The 24,754-nt window shown below is 53.4% G+C and overlaps 1 protein-coding gene across 5 annotated transcripts in view; it reads right to left on the reverse strand.

Moving 5' to 3' along the window:
• The window catches only part of Ppp2r2c (protein phosphatase 2 regulatory subunit Bgamma), an 87,193-nt gene that overhangs the window by 7,265 nt on the left and 55,174 nt on the right, over positions 1-24,754 (reverse strand). For 3 of the 5 annotated variants that reach the window (XM_063230202.1, XM_063230203.1, XM_063230201.1), the window contains exons 3-7: positions 22,832-22,997; positions 21,457-21,569; positions 17,841-18,018; positions 5,929-6,093; positions 1,353-1,553 (exon numbers count right to left, since the gene is read on the reverse strand). In XM_063230202.1, coding sequence (XP_063086272.1) covers positions 1,353-1,553; positions 5,929-6,093; positions 17,841-18,018; positions 21,457-21,569; positions 22,832-22,997 — 823 coding nt within the window. The remainder of the gene's footprint in view (positions 1-1,352; positions 1,554-5,928; positions 6,094-17,840; positions 18,019-21,456; positions 21,570-22,831; positions 22,998-24,754) is intronic. The other 2 variants (XM_063230204.1, XM_013146536.2) reach the window with 1 other exon arrangement.

The following is a 24,754-nucleotide window of genomic DNA, read 5'->3' on the forward strand; positions in this document are numbered from 1 at the left end:
TTAATTATCTGCCACATTAGTTCATCCAACCCCCAATGAAAATGTCAGCTGACAGCCTTGTTCCTCCCATTTTATAGCCAAGAAAACTACAAACCAGGCCCAGGCCTCAGAGCTACAAGAACTCCAGGGCCTGAGCCCAAAGCGCTAGGCAAGGCACTGCCCTCTGCTGCCCCCTACTGGTGGCCAGCCCTGGACCAGGGTGCCATTCCCTCCTGTCCCTGGTGTCACAGCGCTCCTGGATAGTCCCATCCTTTAGCAATCCTGGGTTGGAGCAGGTGGGGACTGGGACCTGCAGAGCCAGGCGTTAACATCGTGGGAAGGACTAGCCATCCTCATGGAAACGAAATCTGACCAGCACTCCAGAGCCCCTCCTGGCCTTGAGATCCCAGCCCCGAGCCTCTCCTCTGGGGTCCCCCTTACTCCCTTCAAGTCCAGAGTCCATGTTGCTCCCACCTTAACCTTTTGCAGACATGCAATTCTCAGCCAGCTCCCTTCCACAAAGCAGCTGGGGTCCCCCCATCCTGGGCAGCGCCCTGGCTCCCTCTTGCGGGCAGTGACCCCTGGGAAAGGTGCGCTCCACACAGTAAGAGCAGCTCATGCAAAAGCCCTGAGGCTGGCCAGACTGAGGGATATACAGACAGAGAAAGCAGTAGCAGGGGAGGAGGGCCGTGGGGGCCAGGACTGGTGAGCCAGGCCGAGCGATGAGGGTGCTGGCACAGGGCAGGTGCAAGCACTGAGGTCCAGAGGCCAAGGGTGAGCACGGTAGGAGATGAGGCCTCCTTCCCATGCAGGAAGGAAGGTTCTGGCATCCTGAGGCTGGGCTGCAGAGCAGATTCATCTTCACCTCAGCCCAGCAGGGCGGGCGGGAGGTGCTCTTCCGGGCCAGCAAAGGCTCCCTCGTCCACTGGAGGCCTCTGCCACCTGCCCTGCCCAATGTTCTCTCTGGGCTCCAGTGTCCTGGCTGAGCCGGTGGGGCAGGGCACAGAGGGCCATGGGTGAGGGAAGGAGCCGTAGAGAGCTGATGTGAGGCTGGGGTGTGGATAAGGCCATGAGGTCTCCTGGGCCACACTGAGCACCCAGAGCACCTGCAGGCTCACCTAACCAGCCACCTGCGGGCAAGGGCAGCGGTCACCTCTTTGGGGGTCGAGGCTCCATGCTGTCCGAGGGACTAGAACACGGGCTCTGTTCCAGGGGAGCGGGGCCCCAGGCTGCTGGGCAGATGGGGAGAGGCCCAGGGGCTCATGAGCACCTACTCCCCAATCCTGTCCCAGCCCCTGACCACACACAGGGAGCCCAGCTGGCTTCTCTGCTACTGGAGCCAGCACTCCAAATGGGGCCAACCCTGTGCCCACCTTGGGGGTGGCCATGGTCCTCTGGTCTAAGTACCCCAAGACACCAGGGCTGGCCCGAGTCCCAGCGTGCCTTGTGGGGCGAGGTAGGAGTGGGCATCGGCGGGCAAAGGCGCACCCTGAGCTCAGGGCTGGCGTGACTGGAGAGCTGCCTGCCAGTCTGGAGGAGGAGAAGCAGAGGCCAAAGGCCACGAGGACCCCAACCTGCCATGGAGACAAGACAGCAAGGATCACTGGCTGCATCTTAGCGGTTCCCGCTGTACTCGGACATTTCTAATCATCTTTCCCCTCCTTCCTTTTTTTTTTTTTTACAGTGGTACCTGGGATTGAAACCAGGGAGCCCCAGCCCAGCCCTTTTTGTTTACTTGGATTATTTTGAGGTAACAGTCTTACTAAATTACTCAGGCTGAACTCAAATTTGCAATCCTCCTGCTTCAGCCTCCCAGAGTGCTGGGATAACAGACATGAGCTATTGTGCACCCAAGGTCTTGAGTTCAGTTTCTAGTACTAAAAGAAAAAAAAAAAAAGAATATTTTTGTGGGGCTGGAGATACAGCTCAGTGGCATAGCACCTCCCCGACAAGCACAAAGTCCTGAGTTCGATTCCTGGTACAAAAATGAGCCACCATGCCAGGACTTCTGATGGTTTTTAAGGACAAATGCGCCAAGGTGCAAAGGATAAGTGGGAAAGTTATTAACCAGCCTGAAAAATTATCTAAAAATTCTTACTTTTCTTTTTATCTATGATATTTTTGATCTATGAAATTTGGAGGGGAAGAAAAAATTTTTTGTCTTTTCGAGACAGGGTCTCGCTACGTGGTTCAGGCTGGCCTCGAACTCACTTCATAGCTCAGGCTGGTCTCAGACTCTCAGCGATCCTCTTGCCTCAGCCTGCCAAGTGCTGGGATGGCAGGCATGCGCCATCACGCCCGGCCAAAAACCCCAAGAAATTCCGGCACAATGTCTTCGGAAGACAGACCAATCTGCTCCCTATCAGTCCCTGCCCTTTGCCCCTGCCCGCAGCCTCCTCCCTGGCCTCACGCAACTCTGACGGCGTCCTCTTGCCTAACACCTCCATGGCCCCCCAGCGCCCCCGAGACCGAGGTTCAAGGCCCTACTCGAGGCTGACGAGCTCCTTCCTAACTGGGTCCCAAGCCTCCTGCTGCCCCCGGCGCACCCTTCCCGCACACCTCAGGCAAGGCTGCTGGGAGTGGAGGACCTTGTGCCCTGGCCACACTGCTGTGTGACCCCAGGTGAGGCCCAGACTTCTCTGAGCCCAAGGCAATGCTGAGCCTTCAGAAGTAGGGCCCAGAGTCACTGAGCCAGGGCGAACCCACTAATCCAAGTTCCATTTTTTCCATTTCATTTTTTCCTTACTGCTCCCTGAAAATCTCTTCCTCGTTTTGTGGCCCTAACAGGCCAGGCCAAGCCCCTCCCCACTCAGTACTCCTGTGTCTTCATGGCTTTCAGGACAGATCAAAGCTCCTGCCATGGCCCCCACTCCCTCAACCTTCCCTGCCCTTCCCTCTCTGCTTTGCTCCTGCCATGTGGGCCTCGAGACCCAGCCACAGGGCCTTTGCACCTCTGCAGAGCTGAGCCCTGGCTCTGCCCCCTGTACCTGTGAGGACCAGGCCGAGGCTACCTTCCTGCTGCAGATCCATTAGCAGGGGTTAAGTACCAGGCGTCTACCCCATGTGGCCCCTTTAAATGAGCCTTTCAAGAAAAAGACCCTGGATGGACAGCAGGAGACTCTCTGAGGTAACTTGGGGCTCCCTGGCTGGGCAACCTTCAGCAAACATCTCAATTCATCTATGCATCAACTCGGTAGATCATGCCAGCCCCTAAAGATGTCACACCATCCTCCCTGGAACCTGTGCCAGAAGGGACCTTGAAACTGGCAGTTGTCCTGAGGATCAACACAGCCTCATGGTGACCCAGGGAAGGCAAGGGTCAAGGAGCAGGTGAGGAAGCACCCCGCCCCCACCCCGACAATGGACACAGCGGCCTCTAGAGGCCAGAAGTGGCAAGGCCGTGATTCTCCCGTGGAGCCTCCCAGAGACCAGCCTGTCACAGCCACAGCGGCCTTGGGCCCGTGGCCTCCATGAGGATGGCACGGAGAGGAGCTCGACTGTCCCCGCCGCATACTTAGGGAACCGCTGTGCTGGGGCTTAGCCTCCCTGCCCGCTGCTGCACACTGACCAAGTTGGAATCATGGCCTATGTTGAGAGTTCACAGCGGTTTCCATGGTTACCCTGTCACAAGACCTGGCAGACAAAAGACCCAGGTGTCCACTGTAATAGAAGCCAGGGTCAGGGGACGGGGTGGCCTGCATACCCCGAGCATGGCTCCAGGTAGACAGGACAGGCAGTGACCATGCCCCCTGGACCCTCAGGCTCCTCGTCTGTCTGGTGGCATCTGAGACGACACCACTTCCCTGGGAGGTCGCTCCCAGCACCCATGATGGGCGTCAAGGAGCCCGCCGACCCAGTGCATGTAAAGACCTGGCCTGTTCTCTGGGTGTCCAGCGGCGCTTGGGGCATTGGGAGCACTCGACAGCCCAGCCACCCGCTAAGTGGAGACAACGCTGGGAGCTGACAAGGATTTCAGGGATTTGGAGGATGAGGATTTCAGCCATGCACTGCTGGCTTATGGCGAATTAAACGGGAAAGGCAGACACATTGGGAGGGCAGTTAAGACTGGTCCAGGAAGCTGGGCGTGGTGGCGCACGCCTGTCATCCCAGCCTTGGGAGGCTGAGGCAGGAGGATCAGTGTGAGTCTGAGACCAGCCTGGGATACATAGTGGCTCAAGGACTGCCTGAACTGCATAGAGAGAATCTGTCTCAAAAAGACAAAGAAAGAAAGAAAAAGAAAGAAAGAAAGAGGTGCAGAGGCCTTCTGCCTGCATTCAAGGAAAGAATCTGGGCTGGGGTAGATAGAGCGCTTGTCTGGCATGTGTCAGGCCCTGGGTTCAATCCCCAGTACAGAGAGACAGAGACAGAGAGAGGCAGGGAGGGAGCTGTCAATTTTCTCTGCAAGATATTGAGCATAAGAAAAAATATTCTAGAAAACTAATGTGCAGAATTAACACTAATAGGAAAATGCGCAAGACATTAATGAAAAAGGAAACCACAGTGGGCTGCGGTGATGCGTGCCTCTAATCCTAACAGTCTGGGAGGCTGAGGCAGGAGGATCACAGTTCAAGCTCAGCCTGGGCAACTTGATGACTAGGAAGACCCCATACTGAAAAGGAACAGGGTTCAGTGCAAAGGCCTGGGTTCAATCCCGAGTGTCGCAAAAAGAAAAAGAAAAAAGAAATTGGCTTTAAAAAAAGAAAAAAAGCAAATCTCAGCCAGGAGTGATGGTGCACACTTGTGACACCAATACGCAGAAGGCTGAGGCAGAAGGGTCCCTGCAAGTTCTAGGCCAGCCCGGGCCACATGGCAAGACCCAGTTTATAAAATTAAACAAATAGGTAGAAGGAAGCAACTTGACACTGTCCTCATAAGTGAAATAAATCAGACTCACATTTGTAAATATCGTATTTTCTCTCTAGTGTACAAAATAATAAAAAACTGAAAGAGTAATAAGATCCAAAATATATAACAGATACTGAGATAATGAAAGGGAAGGAAAGTGCTCTAAAGGGTGTAACTGTGTATGTCTAAGTATGCAAGACAGCTAATGATATTACTAAGCTTCTGTTAGTTCATCAGACAGAATGGTTTGTGCTGTCCTTGTCTGATTGTGCACTTTTTATGCTTTGATTGTGTGACTTGAGCAACTGCTTCCAAGATAACAATATGTAATTTGTGCACTAGTGATTTCTTAGCTTTTTTTTTGAAATTCTGTATTATTTCTACCCTTTTTTCTGTTTTGCTTTTTTTCTCTAAATAAAAAAAAAACTAGTAAAATTTTTAAAAATTAAATAAATAGAACCTCTCTCTTAAAATGACACTGGACAGACTGACACCCACTCTGCCGGGACATGCTGGGGTGTGTTTACCATCCTGACTTCCAGAGAAAGGAAACGCATGCCATGCCCAGGACAGAGCACTGTGACAAACCAGGCGAAGAGAAAAAGGAAGAGCAACTTCATCAGGCCAGCGGCTCTGCCCGCTGCGGCTGCGGGGAGGGGCCTGGACCCCAGGATGCTGCCCAAGCCAGCAGCCGGCCTTGGGAACTTCTGAGAACACCTGGCCTTGGGGTCTCCGGGCTCTATGACCTGATCTACTGGGGTCCTGAAGCCCAGCATCACCTGGGACAGGGAACAGCATGGCACAGCTGAGATGTGGGGTGGGTCCTTGGCCCCAGGCTCCCACAGCGCCCCTGGTGGCCCCCTGGTCACACGCCAAGGAGCTCAGGAACCTGCGTGGTTGGAGCAGGAAGTCCCAAGAGCATGGCCAGGTGCGGAGGTCAGGGCACCTCTCTTTGCTACCCCAGGTTCCCAGACTCGGGGGCCCTGGCAGCCAGATGGCTCCTGTCTGAGCAGGGACCAGCAGTCAGGACCCGGCCCAACAGTCAGAGCCGAGATCAGGGAGCCCAGGCCACATACCCACATCTGCACTAGCGCGGCCACTTACGCTTGGAGTGCCTGTCACACAGGGCGGCCGCCCGCATGTCGCACAGTCGCAGGGAGCCCTTGCTGCTGCTGTAGACAAAGAGATTGCAGTGGTGGGGGTGGAACTCGGATGCAGTGATCACCTCCGTGAGGTCCTCCATGTTTGCTGGCTTGATGTCCACAATATCTGGGCAGCCGGGTCAAGGAAGGTGGCAGCAGGCGCCCCACAGCTCCCCAGGAAATTCAAGCTGCCTCAGGATCCTAGATCCAGACACAAACCCCGGCAGCCAGAGGGTCCCCAGCATGTCCTTGGACCTGCAGAGCCAAGCCTCCTCCCCAGTGAGTGATGAGATGACCGAGGAGTGGTCTCCAGGCCCCAGTGACACCTCTGCACCATGGGTGACCCCTGAATCCTGCGTCTGGTGTGTCATGATCCTCTGAAGAAGTCACTGTCCGTCCTGTCACTCTCCTGCCCCACCCAGGGCTCTGTGGTGTCCGCGCCCCAAACCTGACCCTGCTACTGTCCCGGGGTAGGGGACCCCTCAGGACCGTACTCACTTCTTAAAGCACTGTTTCCATGTGACACAAAATGCAGTTGTGGCCAAGGTGGACAGGACACCACTGGGCAGCCCTGTCCCTGTGTCTCCAGAGCCCAGAGCCATGCCCAGCACCTGGGGGAAAGCACAGCATCCTGCAGACCATGAGCACCCACTGGGGCCCTGGTCACCGGGTCCTGGACCTGCCTGGGTCATCAAGTCCATCTGTGTAGCCTCAGTTTCATTTCCGCACAGCAGGCTGGGCATGGCAGGGTACCCCTTTTCTTTGGAGAGCTGTCCCCTCCTCATTGTATAGCAAAAGATGCACTTCACTTCCGGGAGAACATGGCGGATAGATAACAGCAGCTATGGAGGCTCTCTGAGATACTCAGCTTAGATTCCAGGAATGGTGTGGTGTGAGGAGTCCTAAGCAAGGGGAGATATGCCCTGCAGACCCAGGAACGAACTAAGCTGAGAGAAACCAACTGGAAATGCAATCCCGGTGCTATAACAGGAACAGATAAAATCTCAGCGGCGAAGATGGAACCCGCACCTCTGGAAACCACAATTTGAATTTCCTGCCACTACTGCATCGGCACAGCAGGGATAGAGACGTGAAAGCTCTGAGAGTGGGAATTGGCGAATGGCATTGAGAGTGGGACTGGCGGGGAGCCCTGCATCAACCTGAGGTGAGTGAGAGGAACGGGGACCCTTCCATAGACTAGGAGGCTCCAACAGAGGAAATTCTGGGACCGGGCAGACTAGCTAGAATAGGATGCTGCAGTGACTTTGGTTGTATATTCCCCTCTCATGTGGGATTGGTGGGGAGCGCTTGATCTGGGTGACACCATGGACTAAGACTCAGTAGGAGAGCCCAAACCAGGTCCCTGGGCCTGGCAGTGCACCCTAATGCAGTGAAGCCTTCAGCAAGTTGATTGACCTGGAAGGGCGGGCCCAGCATAGGTTGCCCAGGTCTGTGTCTCCCTAGTACACTGCAGTGGGAGGGAACACCTAACCAGCACAATTCAAACAAACTATAACCAACAAAGAAAGAAACTGGGCCTCCTATATACGCTTGTATGGAAAGAAGAAAAAATATGAGAAGAGGAGGAAACAAGAAAGGGTCCTCAGCCCCCAATCCTGAGAACACTGATCCAGGAAAGGTAAATGCAAAGGAGAATGAGGACAGAAAACATGCAATATCAGGCATGGCACCAATAGACATAAAGCGATATCTCCAGGACCTCATAAATGAGTTCAAAAGTGAAGTATTTAACCAAGTAAAGCAAGATATAAGTAGAATAGTTACAGAAATGCTAAGCACTGCCCAAGAAAAAACAGATGGTGGAATGGAAGAACAGAAAAAAAGGGAAGAATTGTTTGATGGAGAAAATAGAGAAAACATAGAATACATGAAGCAGGTTCAAAGAGATTACCAGGAAAGTAAAAACTCTATTGAAAGCTGGCATAACAGCTTGAAAGAAACTAAGGATAGATTATCTGAACTGGAGGACAGATTTGTAATGTGGGAGCATGAAATGAAAAACTTCTTAAAAATAACAAGGAAACAAACAGCAATAATACAAAGGATAGAAGATGATAAGAGGATCTATAACTTAAGAATTAAGAACATAAAAGAAGAAGTAGGGATACAAACAAATGAACTACAAAGGCTATTCACAGAAATAATCCAGGAGAATTTCCCTAATTTAGCAAAAGGTAAAGATACTCAGATGTATGAGGCATACAGGACCCCAGCCACCTACAACCCGAACAGAACTACATTCAGGCATGCAATAATCAAAACTCCAGAAATCCAATATAAGAACAGAATATTAAAAGCCATCAGAAACAAGACACAGATCACTTACAAGGGAACACCCATCAGAATTACAGCAGACCTCTCAGCACAAACCAACAAATCACGAAGAGCGTGGGGGGAAATAATTCAAGCTTTGAAAGATAATAAACTCCAGCCAAGATTGATATATCCTGCACAACTGTCCCTATAAATTAATGGAAAAACAAGGTGCTTCCAGGATAAAGAGGAGCTAGAGGAATTTGCAATCACCAATTCAACTCTACAGAGAGTACTGCAGGACATTCCAAAAAAAGAAAATACCAAGATTCCAGAAACAGTGGCAGAGGGGCCACAATGAATGGAGCAGAAAGCAAAATGAAGAAGACAAACTGACAATTAATGACAGAAAAAGAGCTCAACAGAAATGAGGCAGAGAAGGTTGGATGGTAGGAACAGCTATTTTGGAGAAAACAAGACATTATAATAGCTAGTGCTGACTTAATATCATCTTGTTTTGAAGTCCCATCAAGCTTTTGTTCTTCTGTCTCCATCAGTCTTGACAGGTTGTATCTTACTGGATTTTATTATATGTGATAATATAAACACTTTTATATACAAGGAGATTATACAGAAACCATTGTTCATTTTCTGTTAGTTGATTCTAAATACCCTGTAATACTGTCATTCTCTTGAATGGTTTTACATTGTCTTGATATGTTTGATGCTGCAGTATACGAAGTTATACTCAAAGATTTCAAGGGAAGAGACACTATGGTAACTACTTCTATGTCAGGATATCTTGTGGTGAAACACTATTTTGCTTAAATGGTTATGTTTTGACCTGCGCTGTTTTGTTGTTATGCCCTTTTTTATCTCAATCTCCTTTTTTATTATTTACTTTTTTATTTTTATCTTTTTAATTAAGGGAAAAATAAATAAAAGTAGCAGGATATATTATAGTAACCCACTTTGATTTCCTATTGACTTGATTTGAAACCCTGTATTGCTCTCGCCATCTTGTTTTGACTGATTTTTCTCTATTCTGTTTTACTTGATAGTACCAAGTTTGAGAGTATAGGCAACAACTGTGAAGATAATAAGATTCATTATGACGCCCAATCTGGTTTGACTATTATCTTCTTTTTAAGTTCTGTAATGTCTCCAATATTTTGGTTTTATTGGTTTTGTTCTTTACTGTTTTGTTCAATTTTATTATAACTTATGATATAGGCAATTCTTTTTAAGATAGCAAGAGGCATTATGGTAACCATTGTTGATCACCTTGGTTTTTTTTTTTTTTTTTTTTTTTTATCTATTTTATCGGTACTGGGGATCGAACTCATGACCGCCTGCTTGCAAGGCAGGTGCTTATGTCACTGAGCTAAATCCCCAGCCCCTGTATTTTGTTTTTACATTATGTATTATGTCCATCCTTTTGATTTGACTGACTCTGTTTTGTTATGTCACATTTGGTTTTATTCTCTTCAAAAAGAGTAATAATAATAAAATGTGTGATTGTCATTGTACAAAAGAGAGAAGAAAGTGCTCTAAAGGATATAACTGCATGTATATTTAAGTGTATAAGATAGATAACCATATTATTGAGTTTTGTTGGATTATTTAACAGAACTGTTTGCAGTTTCAGTGTTTGAATGTCCACTTTATATGCTTTAATTTTGTAACTTGAACAATTTCTAAGATGACAATATGCAATCTATTAACTAGTGATTTCCTACTGTTTTTCTGAAATTCTGTATAACTTGTAACCTTTTTCTGTTTTTTTCTTTTTCTCCTTAAATAAAATTTTAAAAAAAGATGCACCCTATTCCCCCTCAGCCACTATACTTCAGTTTGTTAATTGCCTAGGTAACAGTTCCTGGTCCAGTTCTGGGTAGTTTTGTCTTCTAGAAACAGCTGCTCACTGTGAGGGCCAATCCCCAGCTGACCACCGGCCATCGGCCACTGTCCTTTCTGCCTGCTATTCTGGGAATGATCCCCATCAGTGCCATCCACATAAATAAATCTGCCTCAAACCCTGGGTGTCCTTTCATGACTGCCTGCAGAATTCCCACCTCGCTCAGGTGTGTTCAAGGTCACCTGGGAGCAGCTCTCTAGGGTGAGAGGAATCAACTCCTCAAGCCCCGCCCACGAAGCATATGTGGGCAATTTTTTCACCTAATTCTGTCTGCCTATGGGCTACGGGATCCTTTCCATCTCTCTTTGGCAACTAAGAGTCAGTTTCCTGCAGGAAAGGTTTGTCAGGCCTCAGGCACCCTCAAGGGACCAGCACACTGGGAAGAGGAGAAGGAGGAAGAGGACAAGAAGGGGAGGACAGCTAAGACCCACACATCTCAGATCAGCCGGAATTACCTTCTTCAGGGCCAGGGGCCAAGGGTGACCTCCAAAAGTTGTATGCAGAAGCCCTGATCTCCAGAGACGACCTTGACCTTATTCGGGAAAAGGGTCTGAACAGATTTAACAAACTTGGGAATCTTGAGGTAAGATCACCCTGGCTGGCCCTAAGCCCAACCTAAGTGGCACCCAGGGCAAAGACAGAGGCACCCAGGTAAGTGACAGACATCAGAGAGGTGGCAGTGTGTGGAGGCAGAGGCAGGGACTGAGAGGGGCAGCCCCTGCAGCTGGGAGAGACAAGGATGGCTGGGCAGATGCAGCCTTGAGGGACAAGTGGGTCGATCAGTTCCACCTTGAGGCTCCCTGGGCCCATCAATCAAGGTGGGGAACTGGGTTGTAAAAGAAAATGCACCCTCAGCCCATACACTGCAGTTTGTAAGCTGCCCGGGTAACAGTTCTTTCCAGTTCCAGTTGCTTCTGGTCTCTTAGAAATGGCTGGTTATTGTGATGCACAGTGTTTAAACCAGTCCCCCATCCACAAGCCATCCTGCCTCTGTCCTTCCTGCCTGCTCATCTCACACAAGCCCGGGACCACCCAAGATCCAGGGCTGCTGTCCTGGGTGTGACCCCCATCAGTGCCCGCCAATGTAAGCAAACACACCTCCAAGTCCTGGGGGGTCATTTCGGTGCTTCTGCTCGCCATAGCAGAGTGACCGCATTGGGGCACAGTGGGTGCTGGGGGAGTCCACAAAGCTTGAAATCAAGGGGCCGGGCTGAGCAGCCCAAGGGTGAAGCTCAGGTCCTTCTGGCCAAGAGCACAGGAAATTCGATCCATGGCGTCTGTATGGTCCTCGGGTTGCAGAGGTTTTTATAGAAACTCCTTTTTTGCCGCAGCCAAGGGCCCCCCCAGATTCCCTGGGCCTGGCCAACAACACCAGTATTGTGGCTGCTGCAGCTCAGAAATGTCAGAGACTAGGTCTCTCCGTGCCTTGGGGCCCCGCTAGCACCCTCCCTGCCTGATGAACTGCACCAGACAGAGCTCAGTGTCCCCACCCGCACAGCGAGCCTGTTACTCTGTGGCACCAGGCCATACACGAAGAACCACCCTGGTTGTTCCTGCAAAGAGGCCAAGGGAGGGGCCCACACGTGGAGTACTCAGAGACAGCCAGGCAGCACAAGGCCGCCAGGGCCAGCGACTGCAGGGGAGACACTGCGCCAGGCACTCCGCAGAGGCAGTGACTAACTGAGCACCCGGACTCAGTGACAGCACCACAGTGCGGTGCCCAGACACCAGCAGGCACGGAAGCTTTCCCAGGAGGAAGGGACACCATGCTCCAGTCCATCCAGGGGGCGAGGGGGGCCAGAGCCGCGATGATGTTCATGGGCCACACAGGACACTGTGGCAGAGAGAGCTGGCACCTCAGCTTCCCAAGGTCCCCCCTGCACTTCTCCCTTTTGTTCCACAGCCATCCCCACCTCTCTCCACAGCTCTGCACCCCAGGGCCCAGCTGTGTCCCTTGGCAAGGCGCAGCTGAGCACTGACCCTGAGTCCACAAGGGCAAAGGTTGTGGCCTTGGGCTCTGTGGATCTAAGTCAGCAAAATGGGGTTCTTCCAGGTGTCTCCTGGGAGCTGCTCTCAGGCTGTCCCCATGGCAACCAGGCAGCTGCTGACGAGAGGATGGAGGATGCCCTGCCAAGGGCACCCTATGAAAGGCCCCCGAAGGGGCTGGCCAGGGGCGGGGGTGCAGAGGCTTCTGTCTGCTTAGTTCTCACTGCCTCAGAGCCCAGAAGTTCAAGTCCAAGGGTCAGCAGGGATGGTCCCGCCTGAATCCTGTCCCCTGGGCTTTGTAGTCATCCTCTGCTCCTTGGGTCCTCGTGTGGCCTCTCTGTGCTCACACATCGTCAGTATCCAGGTGCCCTTCTTCCTTAAGGACAGCAGCCTGGTTGAGATGGGGCCACCCTGCTGCCCTGACTTAAACTTAACTATTCCTTCAACACCCCACCATCGGGCACCGTCCCATCCTGGGGTCCTGGTGCTACTAATGGTGGGGACAGTTTGGAGTGTGACAACCCCTTCTTGTCTCTACTTCTTGACGATGCTCTTGATGAGCATCTTCTTGACGATGACAGTGCAGCCCCTCATGGGGAATAGAACCCTCATTTCCTGATGATCAGGATGGCAGGTTTGAGTCCTGCGCAAGACACTGCTGCCAGCTCCCTCTGGGGAACACACTCAGCTGTCACCCCTCAACAGCAGGAAAGCAAACACCCCAGTTAGTCGTGTCCTCCGGCACCCTGTCATGCTGTCTACAGGATGCGGAGATAATTTCAGCTTGCAGGCTGTCATGGGCACTGAGGGTTAGCATGTGGCCAATTTGGAATCAAAATCAGTCTTTCTCCCCCCCTGGAGAGTGGAGGAACCCATAAAACTGAGCAGGATGCAAACCAGGCAATGCTACTGCCCCCCAGAAGGCCCAGGAGCATCAGTGCTGACCGCATGCCCTGGTTTCCAGGAGCTGGAGCCCCAGCAGGTGTGGAGGTATACACCTGTAACCCCAGCACTCTGCGAGGCTGAGACAGGAAGATGGCAGGTTTGAGTCCAGCTTGGGCAACTCAGCAACTAAGCAAGACCCAGCCTCAAAATAAAACGTGGAGACTGCTCGGCGAGTGCCCAGGGTGAGGAGCAAAGGTGGGAGGTGGAGACCCTGAAACCAGGCTTGGTGGCAGCTCTGGTCACGGGGCTTCGGTGGGCAGCACATTGTAGGGCACCGGGAAGGTTGAGGACTGGATGCGCCCCATCCTAGAGCCACCTAGAGGAAGGGGTACAGATGCTGCACGCTGCCAGAGCCCAGCACTCAGCCACACCAGGACATGGCCTCCCAGCCTGGCTGCCCCAGCTGTGCGACTCGGCAGATCCCGAGACCCTGGCAGGGCACAGTGTCTTCCTCAGTCAAAGGGGGCTGTGAATGCTGCCAACTGCACAGAGCACTGTGACACAGAGGAAGTGCCTGCAATGGTGACCAGGGGAAGGAGGGGCAGAATGGGCAGGTGACAGGAGAAGCCCTCAGCCTCCTGCCCTGGGAGGGGCTGACCACCTAGCTGCCGGGCCCTCGGGGGACACGTAGGAGAAACACAGGCTGGCGCCCGGGAACTGCACCAAGAACGAGCATCCCAGATCCACGCTGACCCAGGGCTTCGACCGGCTCCCTCCCAGCACAAACAACCATTCAGGGGAAGAAAAATCAATGGGACTATTTTTAAAATTCTTCGAGTGCTAAAAATAAAGCAGAGGCCATCAGTCCGGCCTCTTGTGCAGCTTGTCACCCTGAGGACCCAGCCAGCTGCAGAAAACCCACCCAGAGCCAGGTACCCATGCAGAGCACTGGTATTCAAGCCGCAAGAGGCTTTCCAAACTCGCTGAGCAGACTTCGAGAACTCACACTGACCCCAGGGCTTGTTTAAGAGAGAAAACAACCGGGCTTAATGCTGGGTCCTGATCAGTGGCCGGGCCATAAGTGAACAGTTTCTCTGTCCCTTACAAATACCCTTAGGACAGCCAGCAGATGGCTGTGATCCCAGCACTCTGGGAGGCTGAGGCAGAGCTGCAAGTTCGAGCTCACACTGGGCAACTTAGTGAGATCCTACCTCAAAATAAGAAGTGGTCTGGGGGCATGGCTCAGTGCAAAGGATCTGGGCTCAACCTCCAGCATCACCAAAGGAAACAACCAAAAAATAAAAATAAGAACCCGGGGAGAAGATGTTTTGTCCATTTTCTTTCATGAAAGCTGACAGTCGGGGTGGGTTGGGAGGGGAGACAGCACAGGGCTGAGCCCGCACCTTCAGGCCCCAGAGCAGAGCCATCTCCTCGGCTCTTCAGGGTCTGGGGTCTGAGCTTCCCAATGCCCAGACTGACAGGGAGGTGTCCACCTGTCCTGCTCCATCGATGGCCACCTGCAGCCCAGGCCATGGGTGGCCTGCATGCTGCCTTAGAGGACCCAGAGGAGCAGTGCCTGGGTTCCTGATCCCAGGCCCCAGCAAAAAGGCTGAGTTGTGGCATTTACAGCAAACCCGGGCAACCAGGATGGGCCAGGAGCCCTGCGGGGCGTGGAGAGGGCAGGCGGGAGGTGCTGGTGATGGGGTAGACACTCAGGGCCTTCGGGAACAGCAGGCTCAGAGAGAGATGCTGGGGTTGGAGCCGGGCGTGGTGGCTCATGCCTGTAATCCCAGCACTCAGGAGGCTGAGGCAGGAGGATCGTTGGGAGTTTGAGACCAGCCTAGGCTACAAAGTGAGCTCAAGGCCAGCCTGAACTGCACAGCGAGACCCTATCTCAAAAAGACCAGAGAGAGAGAGAGAGAGAGAGAGAGAGAGAGAGAGAGAGAGAGATATGCTGGGGAGGGGCCAGCAGAGGCAGGTACAGCCCCAGCCCAAGGCTGATGCCCAGGAACAGTCAGGAGGCACCAAGAAGCCAGCCACTGTCCAGGGTGACTCCACCAGGTGCTGAAGGAGCCGCTGGGGCTTCGCACAGCAGCTCGGTCAGGATAGGGTCACCAGGGGCCAGGAGGCTGCTGGACCGGAGGTCTAAATGAACGCTACTGCACTGAATAGAGCACTCGGTTCACAGCAGCCTGGCCACAGCTCTCAAGCTCGGCCAGCAGGGTCCCAGCAGCAGGTGCAAGCCAGACACCTGGCATCCCGGAGCAGAGCAGGCCACTCACTTCCTTTGTTAAATACAAAGGTTACAAATGCTTTCATGGTGTTTATCTTTACAGCTACTTCCTAGATATGGTGTGTGATGTTCTATTTTTTATTTTATCTTAAGACCATGTCTTCCTATGTAGTTCAGCCTGGCCTTGAGCTCACAGTGATCCTCCTGCCTCAGCCTCCTAAGTAGGATTACAGGTCTGCAGCATCACAGCTGGCTCAGGCACCATGTTTTAATTTATAATAGTGACGCTAATTCCCTTTCAAAAGACAGTGATTTAGGCAAAATTTAGCATCCTGATTTAAAGATAACTCATAAAATTTAGAAAACTACATGGCAAGCAGATGTGGCAATGGCTTTCTTTGAAAGACGTGCTCAGAGCTGGAGCCACCAACCCGGGCAGCCCACAGCTTGCACACTGTCCAGCTGGCCTCAGCCATCTCCCACCTGCAGGCCCCTCCCACATATCGCACCCCAGACCCTCCCAGGAGACCCCTACCTGTGTGCTGCCCCCACCCCCAGCCCCACTCCAACCCACCTGCGCACACAGGCTCTCGGGGAAGTCACCCATCTGGGGCTGGTCCAACGGTGAGTTCACAGCTAAGTGAGCTGACGGGAGATGGAGCCCGGTAGAAAGGCCCATTGCTGGGGCGAGGCCCAGGGGGCACTCGGCTCCCTGCTCACCATGTCCCGAACAGCTTCTGCTCCACCATCCCCAGTGCCAGTGCCGAACCACTCTACCTTGGAGCCCAGGGACAGAATGACTGGTAGGCGGCTCTGGAAATGGCAGAGTCCTAACCAGGAAGCCCTGTGGATCTTGGCCTCCCCATTTGCGGACCTGGGGTCCCTGCATTTCATGTCCCTTGCTTTATGCTACTGGGAAGTGGTGAATGATGTCAGACCCGGCAGTGGGCATCTGTCTGTCTGTCCATCTCAAAGGCCCCAGTACCTGCATCTCCTGATGACCTCTGGGAGGAATCGGCTGGGAGCAGCTGTGAGCCCTGCCTGGCCAACCAGAGTGAGGGCTTCTCCTTCCTCAACAGTGACAGGCTCAGAGGAAGCCATGCCCAGATGGAGCCACAGGGGAGCCACTAGGGTCCTGGTGGGATGGAGCCCAGACTGCTGGCACACAAATGTCACCACAGGAGCCCAAGGGGAGCCAGAGGGCAGACCCGAGGCAGGCAGCCACCCCAGGATGCCAGGAGCCCCTGGACCCACCCATGCCTGAAGCCCTCTTATGGTTACAAAGACCTATAACAGCCATGTTCACCGAGCGAGGCCGTGTGACCCTGGCAGCAGAAAAGCCTTAACTAACCATGGCTCCACGCGGCGGGGGCACTAACCATGGCTCCATGCGGCAGAAACAGGTGGTCAGCTCAGGCTCTGCAGCCCGAGTAGAAGTACAGCCCGGTCCTATCCGTCCTGCTGAGGCTGGGCTTTTATGCTCCACTCTTCCTGGAGCCTCCTGACCTCTCCATCCTCTCCCACCCTCCACTCACCACAGCCAGGACCCAGTGATAGGTGCTGAGGTCCCTGCACATCCGGAGCTGACTCAGCCTATGAGGAGGGATCACAGAGGTGTGACTCTGCTGAGGGCACACAGCTCGGTGTGGCAGTGAGGCTCCTAGACAGGTTCCAGCAGCAAAGCCCTGGCTGGCACGTGCCCCAGGCCTCTCAGTTGGCTCCGGGCTGTCCCAGCTCCCTCCTTCTGGATGGCATCTTCCCACTTTCCTGGCCCTGTCACCCTTTCCTTCTGGCCCAGCAGCCTGCTCCCTTTTGCTCTAGGTCCCTGCAGACCTGCAGAGACTGTCTGGTCCCACGAAGGTCCAGGGTGTCCCCCCACCCCACATCCCCCTGCACACCTGGCCAGCTCTGAGTTCCAGCTAATGGTGGTTGACCTTGAGACCACAAAGTGTCACCTCCTAGGGGTCAGGCAGGTGACACAACATAAAACTAATGGTGATTCCAAGCACCATGGTACTACCTGGCACCCGGGGCCTCACGCACGTCACTGCCACTGAGGATGGCCTGGAGAAGAGCTATGTCCACTTGGCCTGCCCTCCCCAGGCCGAAGCTCCGTGTCGGCCCCTGGCCTCACTGCCTGCTGGGAATTGTCCACCCCTTGCCTCAAGCTTAACCTCGAACAGGGACACCAAGGAGAGCCCCCTGCACCCCACTCTAAGCCCCGGGCAGGACCCCAGTGCTGTCCCTCTAACCCAGGTGCAGATCTTGGGCCCTGGGAAAGGGGACAAGGAGGGAGCCATCCTTGGGCCACCTGTCCCTCTTCTAGGGCCAGGACTCTGGGTTCTTTCCCTTCTGCACAGACCCCTGTTCGGGGAGGGTCAGGGTGACAGGAACCATGGCCACTCACGTGTGACCTTCAGCAGCTGTGTCTGTTACATTTCCCCAAGCAGAGGACGCTGGATCCCACATCCAGGCCTCACGCACATGCTCACCCAAAGGGTCCTAGATGAAGCCATGAACCAGAGCACAAGCCCCGCCCCCGCCCCACCCACGTGCCCTCCTCGCAGGACCAGGATACTGAAGCTCCTGTCGGTGACCGCCAGGTGCCAGAGGTTGATGCGCAGGTCGTCCGCCGACATGTAGGTCTCGCAGTCGCTGTTGACGGAGATGGAGTTGATGTGGTAGGTGTGGCCATTGGCGAAGATCCTCCTTGGGCTCACCTCCACCATCAGGTCCATGGGCTTCAGCACCGGCACCTGGGCAGGGCCAAGGTCAGAGCTGGGCTTCAGGGGCAGGGAGGGTGGCAGGGTGCAGTGGGCATGAAACTTCATTATTTTATTTTATTTGTGTCTTTTTGAGACAGGGTCTTGCTATGCAGTTCAGGCTGGCTTTGAGCTCACTGTGTAGCCCAGGCTGCTCTCAAACACACACCCATCCTCCTGCTTCAGCCTCCCAAGTGCTGGGATTACAGGCATGCACCACCAGGCCTCACTGAGCATATGACTTTAATGAAAAGCTGCACTACTCAGGCAGGTGTCCATCCTGATGTTTCCGGGATTAAAATAAGCAGGGACAAATACAAATGTCCCTCACCTGCCCAGCCCTGCAGGAAAACCTGCTGACTCTACCCAGGCAGACTGCTAGGATTGGTCCTGAGCCCAGGCTGGATGTTTACCACTGTGTCAGTGAGTGAGTAGCTGAAGCCCTCTGCCCCTGGTTCCCTCAGCTATGACATGGAAGAAAGTAACACAGCAGAGCCAGCTAACTGTCCACCAAACACAGCATCTGTCTTCCACAATGATGTGTTTGAGAGATGCCACCCAGATGTGGACTACATTTCCCAGCATCCCTTGCATCTGATTGATGACTCTGACCAATGAAATGCGAGCAAAGTGTCACATGTTCAGTGACTAGCTGGTGAAGCAACAGTGTCTTTCCACCTGGAACATGAGGATTCCTGCCTTAGGGGTGATGGAGAAAGAAGCCTGTGGAGAGCCGCAGCCAACCAGAGCACCCACCCCAGCCTTCCAGCCAGGAGAAACGCATTTCTGTGCAGAGCACCTGAGTGCTAGATGGTGTGTCACAGTGGCTGGAGCTGGTGGTCCCTGCAGTGACATCGGACATGGGCCTTTGCTTTCACTGTGCCCTCTGCTTGTAATGCCAGCAGACAGACACACAGACGTGGCTTCATCTAACCACATCTAGCCTCATCTCCCCACACCTGGCTGGACTGCATACACAGGAAACTGAACCCAACCCGCCCCACATGCAGGCCAAGCCAGGGACCGCGCAGGGTCCCTTGCATGGTACAGCTGTCACCTGCTCTGGGGGGATGGGGCACCAGTCGGGTGTGGCACATTGTCTCTGGTTTATCTATCTCTTTGGCACCTAGTCCATGCCCAGCCCAGAGAGGCACACATGGGTGACTGAATGAGAGGCCAGTGGGCTATGTCCTTGAACTTGAGGACAGGTGATACGGGTGACAGCCTCTGTGTTTTCACGTATCACAGCACCTGAGCCCATCTGGCTCTGGTGGTTCCAGTGTCTCCACCTGGGTCTGCATGCGTGGGAGCCTCCGTCCCTGTGTTTAGACCTGCAGGAGCCTCCCTGCGCCTGTTCCCACCTGTTGGTTCATCCAGGTCTGCCACAAACCTCCCCTGCCCTGGGGCACAGCCACCATCCACATAGGAGACCCTGGGGCAGTAAAGACAGGAAGTCCAGCTGCTCCAGGTGAACACACTCAGGGAAACCCCAACCCAGCAAAGGCCTGGTGTCTCCGCCTCCTTGGGGCACAGTGCTTCCTCCTGGCACTGCCATCCTCCAATCCAGTCTCCAAGGCCATTTGAATACATAAGAGGAGGAGGAAAGAAGCTGCCCTGAAAGCTTCGGGTCGTCAGGAATAAAGCATCCTCCTGATGACTCCCAACAGTCATGACCTAGTTGGAGTGATGGGCAAGAAAATGAACACCAGCACTGAGGGCAGAACGGTGTCAGACACAAAAGGTTAGAGTGAACGCAGGATGGATAAGATTTTCTTCTGGCCTGTGTAGAAAACAAAGGCTTTACAGAGATGAAGGCTGACAGGATTTTAAAGGATGAATGGGAGTTCACCAAATAGAGAAGATGGAGAAAGGTCTTCTGAGCTCTCACAGCCGCTGTGTGTCCCTCTGCCACAGCACCGCACACCAGTGCACAGTGATTCAGTGTCGGTCTCCTTGGGCAAGGGCTGGGGACACTATAGGGGACAGGATTGAGTCTCGGATTCACCTCTGGTGCCTTAGCTCCGACCCCACACACAGCAGCTACTCAGTACACATTGGCTGCCGCCATCATGGCTTCGGCAGAAAGCCAGGTACGATTCGGGTGGCTTCAGTAACATGAACAAACAAGGTCAGAGGCAAGAGGAAGAAAGACCTGGTCACCTATGCTGTTTAACAATCGTGTCATCCAGACAGGGTTAGGAGTCACCTAGCGAATTGGAGGAAACCGGTGGATAGTGTTTCCAGAAGTGATTGGCATGTGGGCCAGCAAATGGAGGGGGAAGGCCCGCCCTGATGGTGGTTTCATCCAATGGGCTTGCAGCTGGATGGACTGACAGGGAAGGAGGAGGAAGCAGGCCGGCATTTGAACAACTCCGTTGTGTTGTACCCTGAGTTCCTTTTGTTGGCACTGCCTGTGAACCCCAGACTTCAGCTTCTGCAGCCTTGCGAGGCAGACTCGCACCAGCGGCTCTCCAGGGAGCTTCCAGCCTGCAGCCTGGGACTGGCGCCGCCTTCTTTAGTCCTCTTTTCCGTGGGTTCAGCAGACGGACGCCCACTGCGGCCTCTCTCAGTGAACTGGGCTAATTAACCCCCTTGGTCCCTTGCACAGTGATCTACATTCTATTGATTCTGCTCCTCTAGGGAACCCTGGCAAATAAACACCCGCGTTTCCCTCCTTCTCAGCCTTGGTTTACAGTTAAGTGTCTGGGGAGACAGTTGACATAAAAACTCCCATGCGGGAGGGAAGGTGTGATTCCCACTGGCCTCCTGCTCTGCCTCAAATGCCAGGCCAATCTAGATGTGATAATTGCGTCCCTCCCGCATAGCCCTCATAAACCTCCCTGGGCTGGGGGTGCAGGGCAGGAATTGTCAGTCCCACTGCCAGTGCAGAAGGGAAATAGCTTTCCCGCATTCTCAGAATTTGTGCAATTTGCCAGTCATTTAGAAGCCAGCATATTTTTGTTTTGCTTTGTTTTGTTTTTTTGAGACAGGGTCTCCCTATGCAGTTCAGGCTGGCCCTGAGCTCACTTTGTAGCCCAGGCTGGTCTCGAACTTGCAACGATCCTCCTAACTCAGCCTCCCAAGTGCTGGGATTACAGGCTGAACCACCATGCCCAGCTAAGCCAGCGTGTTTAAACACCAATTTCTTCTCTGAGACAACACTGATAACCCTTCTACTGATGACAGACACTGGGTGCTTGGCATGTATGCATCTGCTCAGTCTCATCAGGAAAGGAACAAGCATGGAGCACTTTGCTGGTGAGAAACTGAGGCGTGAAGCACAGGAAGAACCCTAAGCCTCTCAACTAGGACCAACCAGGACGCAAACCTGCCCCTAGCTCCAACCTGAAGGCCCAAGTCCTGCAGACCTCCTGGTTTCATGAAGGAAGCATAGCACTCCTCACTCCCCTGGGACCCCCAGTGGACGCTCACCTGCAGCGACGTCACCGTGGACAGGTCCTTCAGCTTCCCCTCCTCATCCTTCAGGTTGTAGCCCTCGGGCCTCTTATCCCGCTCAGTAATCTTCCATAACTTGATGGTTTTATCTTTAAGGACAGAACAGAGAAAGTGGACACATGACCATCCACCAGGACAGAGGACAGAGAACCCATCACACCAGTTGCAGGTGACACAGACTCCAGAGGCCACGTGGCCTCACCCCGTTCTCAGACAGCACACCCGCAGGCACCTCACACACCTCATAGATGGATGCGTACACAGTGTGTCTTTTACACTGTTCCTTCCTCATCACCGATCGAAACAGCGACAGTGCTTCTGAAGGTCACTCTCAGCTCCTAAGCTGATTTCCAGGTGCGGGACCACTGTACTTTCCCACTCTGTTTATTTTTTGGGGTACTAGAGATTAAACCAGTGCCTTTGCGCTGAGCTACATCCCCATTCATTCATTTGCTCAGGATTTATAATTTTGAGTTAGGGTCTCATTAAGTCTTTAAATTGTCAGTCTGGACTCAAACTTTGGATCCTCCTACCTCAGCCTCCCAGAGTGCTGGATTACAGGTTATCCCAGCCTACTCTTTAAAGTCCTTAGCTGACAACCTGACCCATCTGCTCCTCCTAAGGAACAGCACCCTGCCATCCAGCAATGAGCTCCTAGGAGCCTCATTTCCCTGGACTCTATATCTCAGAGGAAGCTTCAGTAGCTGTGATGGTTAATCTGGGTGTCATCTCTCCTGCACCGTGATACCCAGATATCTGGTTAAATGAGTCTTAGGTCCTGCTGTGAAAGATTTTAGATGAGGTTAAAAGTTCAGTCACTAAAGCCTGTGACTTTCTACCCCATGGTGGGCCTCATCCAATCAGCTGAAGGCCAGCTAACACCAAGTCTAACCTGGGAGACCTTTAGCCTACTCGCTGGGTCTCCAGCCTGCAGCCCAACCTGCAGGTCACACGGCCAGCTCCCGGTCACATCCACCAATTCCTGAGTCAGTCTCCACCTCTGTCTCTGTTTATCTCTGTTTGTCTGCTTCTATCACCTCTTTCCCTCATGGCTCTGGTTTCTCTGGAGAACGCCACCCAGCAGAGTGCCCAGAATAATCACCAGCATGCCCAGCAGAAGTAATCGGTGAATTCAGTCTGCATCCCACAGTCAGTGGGACCTAGTCCCCTCCACCCCAAAGGCAGCATTCACAAAGGTATCGGGTGGCACTGTTTACAATGGGAGTGATCAGGGTCCAGCCTGGCTTCTCAGGGCTGCTCTGAGCATCACTCTTCAGGATCTAAAGACCCAGAAACATGCGCACAACCAGAGTGACACAGATGGCCTCCACTGACCCCAATGAGGGCTCACCGTTGGTGGACAGCAGCGAGTGGGCCGCATTCTGCTGCGGGAGCCATTTGATCTTGTTGATCTTCTCCTCTATCTCCAGACTCTTGAGATAGTCGAACTCGGGCTCGTGGCTCTGGAAGGTGCTATAGACATCGTACTCACCCTGGCTATGAGGCGCATTTTTGCTCTGCAGGGAAACCACAGGTGGGATGAGCTGCGGGACAGCCTGATGCCACCTCGGGATTGGCTGGCCAGCAGCACCAGTGGGCCCAATGCGATGACCAAAGAACACCCTGCACTTCACTACCCTGCAGGGTAAAGCAAGGCCAGTCCTGAGAGAACAGGGAGCCCGAAGCAAGCCAGGCTGTTCCAGCTCCAGAAGGCCAGGGGCCCAGCCAGTCAGGCCAACAGGTTGCTAGGCAGCGGGGTTTAATGGCTCACCTCCTCCTGAGTGTATAAAGGTGCTACTGTGGCTGAGCAGTTCCTCTCCTCTCCTCCCGAGAGTAAGGGCTCCATCCCACCCCAGCTTTCACCTTTTCTTTATTTTTCTCATCCTCTCGGTGTCCTTCACCCCAAGAGCTTCAGATCATGGCAGGCAAGTACAGTATCCCAGCAAGCTCACGTGTACTGAGCAGCTACTACAGGCTGAGCACTGAGCCAAGGGGCCCCCACACCTCACTTCTTCTGTGCTTAGGGCTCCTCCCTAGGTGGGTGGGGGTCACAGGACCACCCACTCCTACGGGTGGAAGTGGAGACCCAGAGGCCAGGTAGCTTCAAGGGGCCATGGTCACTGAGCGGCCACCATTCCCTCTACTGGGGTCAGATGCTAATGCTCAGGCTGTGACAGTGCCTTTTCCGGGCCCTGGCCTGTGCCTGAGCCTGTGGTTCCCTCCTGGGCCGGACTTGCACTTTGGAGCAGAGGCTGTGCTGGGGTGGCCCCGAAGCATCACACAGGGGACAGTCAGGGCCCCTTGGCCTCCATGGCAGCTCCTGTCTCAGTTGGGAAAGCAGAGTTCCTCAAAATAAAGACCCCACTGTGGAGCCCCTGCACGGCTAGGGGTGAGTCCCCCCCCCCCCACAACTCAGGTTCACACGACGTAAGCCCACAGCCTCAAATGAAGGCCACCACAGCTCCCTGCTCCTCTTCATTTTTCTAAGCACCCATGTTCATTATTTAAAGGTATCTATTTTTAGGTTCCTACTCCTGTCTTGGTTTTTGCAAGGCTCTAAAGCTCTTGAATATTTTGAATATCACCTCCAACTCACTTTCTTGGAAATGATCACAGGTTATGACAAAGGTCAGGGGAGCAGAATGAAGAAAAACTAAAGGAGAAAATTTCAGAACGGAGTGGATCAGGTCTGCCAATGTAACTGCTCTCTGCAGCCCAGTGAAAGACAGGCTGGACTCTGCAGTCCCGTGGACTCGGGTCTACCCTGTGAAACCCATGGCACCTGCCACAGAACTGACCCCTGGCACATGCCACCCAGAGCGCTGATGTGTGGGCGTCCCCGAGCCCACCCTGGGGACTCAGGTAAACCCTGCGGCTGCGTTCACTGTGAGCATCAGCTTGCCCAGACTCAGGTGGGAGGGGAAGACTCCTCTGGACTCCTTTGTCCTGCCCACTCGTCCTGCCCACTCTCCCCTCCTGGTCTCTGTGCAGCCAGAGTCTCAGTGCCTACAGTCCAGGTCCCAGACCTGCTATGCTCCTCACTAGCTGGGTGACTCAAGACTTTGCCCATCTGTAAAGTGGATGTGGATCCTCACCTCCCAGGGGAGCAATTAAAAGACACTCAGCACCTAATCTGAGCAAAGCAGGTGCTTAGTAAGTGGGGGTGGGATCTTTTCATCACCGAGGGCTTTCAGGGTTTTAAAATGACCCTGGGGCAGCTGTCCTAGGTTCAGTCAGGTGTGGACAGGGGAGGAAATAAAAAGGGGCTGGGAGG

The sequence above is a fragment of the Cavia porcellus genome, unplaced genomic scaffold, assembly GCF_034190915.1.
Source record: "Cavia porcellus strain 051 isolate PalLab524CR breed Dunkin Hartley unplaced genomic scaffold, mCavPor4.1 scaffold_18, whole genome shotgun sequence".
Classification (NCBI taxonomy): Eukaryota; Metazoa; Chordata; class Mammalia; order Rodentia; family Caviidae; genus Cavia; species Cavia porcellus.